Consider the following 10,459-nt stretch of genomic DNA (forward strand, 5'->3'; position numbering starts at 1 on the left):
AAGCTACTTTATCAATGCTAAGCTACAATATAAAAACAAATTACATCCAAGGAGTTTTGATTATCAAATGTAAAAATTTGATTAAATAATATAAAAACCTGATAATGAGCTTATTTAGATGTTATAAATAATAATTGATAGAAAATTTAAAACTGAAATTCAAAGAATAACAACAGTTATACTAAGATTTATTCCTCAGGACTAAAATTTCATAGGTGGCTGTTCTTTTCTTATAAAGTTACCCTGAAAGTCAGGTTTAAATGTGGATGTGCTAAAATATAATCTGGAATCCTGGTGTGGCACTATAGCATACTGCCAAAAGACAACATTAGCAATTGAAACCGACCAGCTGCTCCTTAGAAACGCTATACAGGGGGTCACTATGAGTAGGAACCAACTCCATGACACTTAACAACAGCAGAGTATAATTTAAACAAGTGAATACAATTTTAAAAAGACTGTAAAGTTTTAAATGTCTTGCATACAAGGATGCTTCAAAAAGTTCATGGAAATATTTCATTATCTTTCATTTTTCCATCAGTTTTTTGAAGTTCTCTCCTCATATATGTAATTCTTATATTTAACTAGATATTGTTTTATAATTTAATCCTTAAAAATAATTCTGTGTAGTATTAATCTCATTTTATAGAATCAGAAATGGGCTCAAAGATGTTAATAAGCAACATTATCAAATAACCTGACAATAACTCCAAGTCCTATCACTAAAAATTCAGTGACTTGCTAAGCTGGAAAATTTCTATTAGACTTAGAAAATAATTTTAAAAAGATCGACCACCTTCCCACTCCCGAAATGCCATTGAAAAGCACCGAATGCAAATGCTTTCTTACCAATTACTATTATCCACAGCATCTCCAAATCCTGGGGTATCAACTATTGTGAGTAGTAACTGAACTCCACCTTCTTTGATTAAAACTTTGGATTGCTCCACCTGTAAGAGTCATTAGTTCAGATGTCAATATTATATATTGTACTGTGATTTCCAACAGGAGCATTTATCAAAATCGATTGGGAAGCTTTTTCCAAGCTAAATCTACCCCCCTCCTTCCTTCTCAGGAGTTCTGGTAGCATAGTGGTTGCAAGTTGGACTGCTAACCTCCAGGTCATATGTTAGAATCTACCAGTCACTCCACAGGAGAAAGATGAGACTTTCTGTTCCCATACAAATGTATAGCTTTGGAAATCCTATACAGGGTTGCTGTGAGTCGGTACCAACTTGACAGCACACAACAACATCACCACTACATTTTCTTTAATATCAATAGATTGTGGATATAAGAAGTCCTAGAAACCTCAAGAAAAGTGCATACATAAATAGTTTGCCATGACCTTATCAAACTCATGTTGGCTTGATGTCTCATACTTTTGTACAGGGAAGGAAACAGGGACTGATAAAATGGTAAAAATCACTAAAGCCATAAAATACTTATAGAATCTAACTGCACAACTAATGACACACATAAACAAAGTGCTTGAATGATTCATTAGTTTACAGACTCATATGTGATTACTCTGACAGGAATACCTAATATTTACATTAAATATTTTCCCAGACTAACTCCATCTAGTTTGGTCTAAATCAATTACTCAAGTGAACTTATGATTACCATTCCCAAATCTTTTTCAACATGTTTGCAATTATTAACACTTGTGTTCATATTTTGGCTACAATCCAAATTCTCTTCTCAAACATGATAGATACTGCCCATGTTCTGGCTAATAAAATCAGCAAAGGTCCAAGTAGTGAAAAAAATGTGTTCTGTCTGATACAGGGAACCTCTATTAACAGTGTTTAAGATCTTCACTTGTATTTAGTATTCTTTTATTTAAAAAAAAAAAAAAAGACTTATTTGCAAGAGCGCACTGGACTTAACAATAACAAAAATAGTAATTCCTGGTTTAAGCAAAGATTTTCTGTAACTATGAATCAAATGGCATATAGATTGTTCATCCTGAACAAATTTTTTTGCTAAATGTAGTTCTCCTCTGTGCCACAGGGTCACTGTAAGTCAGAATCAACTCAATGACACACAACAATAAGGTAAAAGAAATACTGATTGAAATGGAAAAAGGATTAATTCCCCTAGAAAAGGACAGGGTTTCATTCAGTGCACAGGTGTACTAAATATTAAGGCAAGTGGCTCTAGGTATGCTGATAAAATAATTAATGTAAAACAAAAATTATACCCAAACTGCATGCTAAGTGCTATCCCTATCCCCCAAAACCCAACCCATTGCAGCTGAGTCAGTTCTGACTCCTGGGGACCCCATGTGTTAGAATAAAAATGCCTGTGATGTTTACAGAAGAACTTTACCAGGCCTTTCTTCCGTGGAGCCACAAGCTGCATTCAAACCACTAACTTTAGGTCAGTAGCAGGGCTTCAAACTAGTTCTTCCTTGTTCACTGATGGACAAGGAAGTGAAACTGAAACACAATGGAAGTTTTTTAATTTGGTGAACCTGAATGATAACTGGAATAGGTAGACAGCCCCCCCCCCACTCCCCTTGCTAGAAACTTACTCTCCCCTCATAGACAACAAGGGCCACATTTAGTTGCATAGCAACTAAATCTCTTACCCATCATGGTACCAAAATCTACACTTGGCTCTTCCCTAATCTGTTCCTACAGTCACTACCAAGACCCCAAAACCACCCAAGTCCCTTCAACAAAAGTAAAGGAAATAGCTTCAAGCAGCAACAAGTCTTACAAGTGATTATTCAAAGAATGTACAATAGTCACATTTCATACAAATCAACTATTTTGGGGGGGAGACAATTTTTAAAAACAGATTTGACAGAAGAATGACAGACCCCTCTGGGAGGAGCTTTGCCTCCTCTGTCCTACATGATTCGAGGGGGTGCGGATGTGGTGGTGCAGAGCCTAACCCTCACTCACTTCCAATGGACACATGGAGTTTAAGGATGTCTTGCTCTCATCCTACAGCAGCCACAGAATACTGGAAATCTGCAGGGGGGCCGGGAGGCAAATGGGACTCTTAATCTTTTGAGAACTCTTATGCTCTTGGTTAAAGAAGTAGTGGCCAGTCAATGCTAATACCTAAGACAACTGGTGGAACCAGCCATTGGGAGGATCCTGCACTCTGCAGACCGAGGGGATGAGCTTCCTTTCGGTGGGTGGGAACTACATGACTTCTCTGTTGTTGGCATTTTCTTATAGGTATTAGCTGAAGCATGTATTGAGAGTTGAAACTACCAACTATTAAACAAAACAGTCTACAGTATTAATATGTTTCTGCAGTATGAAAATATTCTATCTGCACTGTCCAATACATTAGCCACTAACACACAAAGTCCTCAAAATGTGACTAGTGAGACTGTGTTCAAATTCTTAATTCAAATTAGATTAAATAAACTCAAATAGCCAAATGTTTCATTGGCTATATTGTTAATTGCCTTTGGGTAAGTTCGGACTCTAAGTGCTCCTGTAAAGGGTTTTCCAAGGAGCGGCTGGTGGGTTTGAAAAGCCAATCTTGATGTTAGCTGTCTAGTGTTCTTATGGTTACTAAATGGTTGATGAATATCTATAGCAATCAAGAGCTTTTATTTAAGAAGAATTATTACCAAGACAGAAACTCTGCCATCTCTAAAAATGGGGGTGGGGGTGAGGGGGAGATGCCAAATTTGGATATGTACATCCATGGAAAACTTCTATCTCTTAGATAAATAAGAGGCAATTTTGTTTTAGACTAATGTTCTTCAAGTTGCTTTGAAGTGTATATATATAAATCAACACTGAAAATTCTCAGGGCCCCAAATATATTGTTGTTGTTTAGTGCTGTCAAGTCGGTTCTGACCCATAGCAACCCTATATAAGTTTTTCAAGGAACGGCTGGTGAGCTTGAACCACCAACCTTGCAGTTCAAATGGCTTTGCAGTCTGGCACATTAACCCACAGCACCACACCAGGGCTCCAGGGCTCTTAATATATATATGCTTATTTCACTAATCTGAATATTAAATATAAATCTGTCTTATAGTTTCTGAATTAAAAAAAAAAAAATGAACATCAATATGTATGAGTTCTAGTATTCTCTGATCAGAAATGGCAGCACATTACTTGGGAAAGCACTGTTCCACATCACCTAATACAGCTCAACTTGTCTGGTACCAGGTAACCTTAGTAACAGGAGGTGGCAAAAGATCTCAGAGAAAATTATCAGACTCACCAGCGCGAGATCAACAAAATGAAAACATTTTTAAGTGGTGTTATCTCTTTGGCTTAGGGAATTCACATTTTATTTATTTGGTTGTATTTAAGTCAAAGGATAATTAGGTCAAAATCTAACATCTCAGTATGTCTTGAATTCATCCCTATCATCTTCATAAAAATAGATTTATTAAAACTATCACTGAAGCAAACACATCCAAGCTATCTTTTTACCTAATAATTCTTTTAAATGACATACTACTGTATATTAAAGCCTCTGAAATCTACATAGGGTTGCTATGAGTCAGAATGGACTAGACAGCACTTAACAACAACTACATATTAGAAACTGATGTAAAATGTAACTTACATGAATCACCCGATTTTTCTTCTTTAAAATAAAACTCAGTTCTACAAACTGATTGCTATTGATTTGGTAAGAAAAATGAAGGTTTACATTTTATAGCCTTAGAGAGTCTTTTGTAAAGCTCCTTTGCCTCACTGGCCTCTAGATTTCTGAGTATGCATACAGGGTCAAATCAAAACTCAGCATTATATGGATGAGAGTCAGAGAGTGTAACTGTAAACTAGTGCCATTCACAGGACCCTACTGTATCCTATCATCTGGTTTTGCAAATATCCTCATGGGATCTATGGAAAACAAATTAGTCCAAGTTCAGGAATTCCAAACTTTTCTTAACAAATCTATCCCAAATGGCTATTTTCCCAGGCATTTTACTTTAGTAGGTCACATCAGCATATTTTATGGCATCACTGGGTTTTCTCTATGATTAAATGCATAATTTAATATTGAAGGAATTAATCAAAAGGATTTTAACTCTATTTCTTCCTGAAAAACTCATTAAACTTTTTATAGTTAATTTACAGTGGCCTCTTTTGGCTTCCTAAATTCCACAATTCCAAGGCACTAATTTTTCAATTACTGTTCAGTTTCTCAATCGAAAATAAATAAATTTTAAAACTCCATCTATAACAAATGGACCTTATTGTAAAGCTTCATAAATTGAAGAGTGCTATTTACACTGAACTTTTCTAATCTAACGTCTAAGAGCCATTTTCTGAGATAAACAGATTTAGGTTACTCAGTGATTATTATTTAACTAAATACAAATTGATGCTGTCTTTTGGTGTTACTTAACTATTTAAAATTTGGAGGATAGGGTTAAAACTTAAACTGTCAAGAACTCATCTCTATACATCTTCCTCAAGAAGTAGCATTACAATCAAAGTTCTGCAGTATTCTGCTTTGCTCAAACACAGGATCTATTTCTACTAATGGCTGAAAAGATAAATAAACATCATCCTAACAGCTTCATCATGTCCCGTCCCCCACCCATCCCCCCACTCCCAAAAAAATTCAACAGAAGTAACCAATAGTATACCAATTATTTCTAAAGACTGCCTGCCCTCTCATCAAGATACAGAACTTTACTGGGAAGAAAGCTGATTCAAAGTTGATCCAAAGATTCCAATTCCATCCTCTACTCTTGAATCTCATTCCCCATCACCTTTCATTTTTATTAGCAACACACACCACCAAATCCTTTATCTTTTTCCCTTTCCTGCTCAGATCTCATTCTGAATTAACCCATCTACCTAAGCAGCCTTGATGGTACTGTGGGATACGTGTTGGGCTGCTAACACCAAAGCTGGCAGTTCAAATCAACCAGCCGCTCTGTGGGAGAAAGGCAGGGCTACCTGTTCCTGTAAAGATTTACACTCTCAAAAACCCTATACGAGTAGCTATTAGTTGGAATCAACTTGATGGCAGTTGGTTTGGTTTTGGTTTTGGTTTTCCATGCCATAAACTAAAGACTTTAAACTTTAACAGACATTTCTCTGCTGCTTAACAAGCCTTTTTTGTGCTCTGCAGTCTCATGCCTCTCCCATTTCCCAGTACGACTATTTCAAATCTTTATTATTCTTCCCAAGTCCTCCACCTACTATCATGCTCCACACAAAGTACTTCATCTCTGCTTCAAATATGACAACATCCCCAATTTGCTTGAATCATCACTTAGTCATCCCTTTTGTTCAATGGAATAAATCTTCTTCCTAAAGTCAATTCCTCCATCTATGTAGAGGATCTGATCACTTTCCATCTTAAGGTCATCTGGACAACTGTTTAGTCTATTTCTTCTGTCTTCAACTTCTCTTTTCTTAAGGACTGGACTGAATTGAGGATATTAACATTCTAGGGATAAGATTCACTGCTTTCACCTTTAACTTATCTACAAAAATTTTATACCCACTTATATATGAGGAACACTTCTTGTGCAATGCTGTAAAATAAGCACTGAACTACTAACTGCAAGATCGGCGGTTCAAACCCACCAGCTAGAACCCACTTGTCGTTGCTAAGTGGTCTTGAGTACGTCCCACTCATAGCAACCTTGTCTAGGGTTATTAAGGAACAACTGGGCGGTGCAAACAGTTATGCTCTCGTCACTAGCAGCAAGGTTGGCAGTCTAAACCCACTCCAAGGCAGCAGCATGGAAGAAAGTGTGAATGATGTGCTTCTGAACAGCCTTTAGAGCAGTTCCACGCTGTACAAAGAGGCTCACCATGAGTCACAAAGAACTCACTGGGTTTGTTTGGGGTTAAGAAAATAGAATTGGCAACCTTTCAATGACGTATAAAATATTATTTTAAGTTTCCAAATGCAACAAAAGTATGCAAAAACTTTTATCATATATACATACATATATAATGTTTATCTTTCTGAAATAACAGAACAAGAATTAAGGAAAAACAGTATCCGTTCTTACTCTCTCCCTGCAAAGTCAGGACGAAAGCAGTTTGTAGCAAGCCAGAAATGCCACAGAGCAATGTTTCTCAAAGAGAAGTACCACAAATAGTATGCACTGAAAATCAGTTAGAAATGAAAATTCTCTGAGTCCTCTAACTACTAAATAGAAAACTTGAAGGAGGGAAATCAAGAATCTATACTCAAACACAGACTGTGATGCACATTCATGTTTGATCCCCTGGTATAAAATACTTCAAGATTGTTGTTAGGTCACATCTAGGGTTGGCACAGCAACTGAGGTCCTGACCTGCATCTGAGGAATTTATCTCAGAAGACTTTTAATACTGAAAGTTTCATTAAACCCAAACCATTGAAATATAGACACCTCAGACTCATCTCTATATTCAGTGCAGTTTCCTCTCCTTTGAGAAATTAGAAATGTAAAGAAATTTCTCCTTTTAAGCTATAAGTCTCTTGTAAGTAAATAATTCCCAGACAAAAAATTATGAGATCATGTTCTTTAAAATTCAATCCTCATTTTGCCACATCACAGATTTTTTCTTTATTTGAAATTTTGACAGTTGAAAATACTTTACAAAGCCTTCTGGGTCAGGGAAATGACAGCTATTTACCTTTTAAAACTCAAGATTACATGTTTCTACTGACCTAATAAATCTGGGCTGGGAAACAGCACTGCTGACTAACTACTTACTCCCCTGACCTTGAATGTACTGACTTCCTACAGTAGATCATTTGCTACACAACTAGGATTGTGAGGAGTTATTTTCTAACTAAGAACTGGAAAGTAGCAGTAGTTGGGTTTTAGCGAAAAAAAAAAAAGAATAGAAGAGACTCATACTAGTCAGTACCACTGTCAATCTAGGGTGATTCTGTCACTCTAAGGTGCTTAAGGACACACCCATCCTTGAAGTGACTGAGTCCATGAGCAACATCAGAGACTTAATGGAGGAGGAAGTAGGAGACAAGACTTCACTGCAATAATCCTGCCAACCACAAAGCAAACAGAGAAGCACATAATAATAATAAGTCCTAGAACAGAAAGGAGAGAACCAGTTGCTAGATTATATAAAAGGCCCAACTTCTAACAAAAAAATTATGAGGCATGCAAAGAAATGGAAATGTATGACCCAGACACAAGAAACAAAGACAACCAAAACTGCCTGTGAGAATGACCAGATGTAGGGTTTAACAGGAAAATATTTCAAAGCAATCATTATAAAAACACTGAAAGAACTAAAGAAAATCTTGGAGAAAGCAGGAAAGTAAAAATAGAAACTTAGTAAGAAAGGAATAAAAATTTCCTAAGAAAACCAAATGGAAGTTTTGAAAAATACAATTTTCTTCAGTTTTATCCCGAACTTGAATATGAGCAATGATGATTTCTTCCAGTCTGCACCTGGCCTAGTTTTGGCTTAACAATTTGTGCTTCTCCATTGTCTCTTCCCACAGATGTAGTCAATTTGATTCCTGTATATTCCAACTGGTGTTGTCCATGTATGTAAATACCTTTTAAAAAGTATTTACAATGAAGAAGTCATTGGTCTTGCAAAATTCTACCATGTGGGAAAGAACAAACAAGATGGCGGAGCAGGTGGAAGTACAGTGAAGACCGTCAGCAACAACACAGAACACTGGACCAAGCAGGCTCAGGGGACGGGTCCCAAGACTCTGACCCAAATATAAAGGAATATTTAGAAGGTTGGAAGGCTTACAGCTAGGGGAATTTGTAGCAGAAGCAAGAAATCCAATTGCTTTCTAATTCAAAACACTCAGCTGCTCCCAGAGCCACCATCTTGGGAAAGACCAAGTGGGGCAAGGCTCAGAGCAGCCAAGGGCACCAGACAGAACCACGAAGATATAGGTGTGGACTTTTTTTTTTGGTATCTGTCATTGGTCTCTTGCTATCTATGCACCTTCATTCTGGTGACTAGAGGGGATGCCTGAGCGAGTGGACACCTCACCCCTAGCCCCGGAGGGTTCTACTATGCATGCGCACAGATCTCCTAGAAAATTAAAGTGACAGTTTCCACTTAAAACCAAATGACTACAGCTGGTCCTAAATTGTTTATCACTATGAAAAAGCACTGTTTGGGGACTGTGGAGTGGGGACAGGCAGACTAAAAAGGAAATAGGCCAAAAACTAAATCCTGAGTTACATTACAATGACCAACAGTAGCATCTTGAAATTTCTCAGAAAGAAGAGGGAAAACGGCAGCCCATCTCATCTACATGGAGGCAATCAGAAAGCATAAAAAATACCAAAATAAACACCCATCTAAGTATTAAGGCCACAGATAACTCCTGAAATGTGCCCCAAAAACAGAAGCCGATGACCGTATCAGCACATGTCCAGAAACAAGATGAAGTGACTGAGGCAAATCAGCTGGAAGTACACCTACACTACAAACGGGAAGATGGGCAGGCTTTGGAAATGTCTGAGAAGGAATTCAGGAAAATGATTATAAAATATATATGGGGGGCTTGATGGCGGCTAGGGTACAGTGAAGTTCGCCATCAGCCATACCACAGAATACCAGGCAAAGCAGATCCAGGACAGAGCTCCAAAACTCGGAACCACATAGCTAAGAATATTTTAAAAGTTTGAAGACTTATAGCTAGTGGAACTTGAAGCTGAAGTAAGGAATCGCATACTTTTGAATCTGCCAGGCTCGGAAGCCCAGAGCCGACATCTTGGGCGAGACCAAATGGCAAGACCAAGCGAGGGAGCAGAAACACCACAGAAAAATGCTGTGGGAACCTTGGGGCAATGGTGGACAATACACTTTGTCGGTTTTGCTTTGTTCTAATTTTCTTTTCTTTTGGGTACTGGTCATTGCCCCCGCCACACACACACTGTTTGCATGCCTCCATTCTGGTGACTAGAGGGGGTCCCTAAGTGAGGGGACACCCTCCCACCCTCACCACTGGTGAGTACTTGAGTACTTCTGCCACACATGCACACAAGATACTCAGCCCAAGAGCAGGCCCTGAACTTTTTTTTTTTTTTTTTAAATACAGGAAAAGGCCAGGACAGGCCTGTAGAGAAGGAAAGAGAATTTAAAAACAAAACAGGCCAAAAATTAAATTAAAGCCTGAGGTTATAGCATAACAACCAACAGTGGGATCTTGAACTCTTTCAGGCTGCTTTGAAAGCAAGAAGCTGAAGAGAGGACATTAAAGTCATACTAATATTAGGCTACAGAATTTTTTTTTTCCCCTCTTCTCTCCCTCCTCTCCTTTTTCTGTGACTATAGACTACAGTATTCAGTCTAGGTTTGTTGTTGTTGTTTTTGCTGGTGATGTTTGCTCTTTTATGCTCCCCCTTCTACCTTTGGGGGACTCTTTCTCTCCTTGTATTACCCAAGAGTCAGCAACTACTGCCATATAGTCAAGCTACAATCACACTCTATAAAACACCAAAACCCAGGCAAGAACCAATACCAACTGCCATACACCAGGGAGGCAGACAACACCTGTGAAA

At 37.8% G+C, this 10,459-nt stretch overlaps 1 protein-coding gene across 3 annotated transcripts in view; it reads right to left on the bottom strand.

Annotated features, from left to right (window-relative positions):
• SEPT7 (septin 7) overlaps positions 1-10,459 on the bottom strand; it is a 121,328-nt gene that overhangs the window by 49,111 nt on the left and 61,758 nt on the right. For all 3 annotated transcript variants that reach the window (XM_006832136.1, XM_006832134.1, XM_006832135.1), the window contains one exon: positions 850-950. In XM_006832136.1, coding sequence (XP_006832199.1) covers positions 850-950 — 101 coding nt within the window. The remainder of the gene's footprint in view (positions 1-849; positions 951-10,459) is intronic.

The sequence above is a fragment of the Chrysochloris asiatica genome, unplaced genomic scaffold (assembly GCF_000296735.1).
Source record: "Chrysochloris asiatica unplaced genomic scaffold, ChrAsi1.0 scaffold00006, whole genome shotgun sequence".
In the NCBI taxonomy this organism is placed as follows: domain Eukaryota; kingdom Metazoa; phylum Chordata; class Mammalia; order Afrosoricida; family Chrysochloridae; genus Chrysochloris; species Chrysochloris asiatica.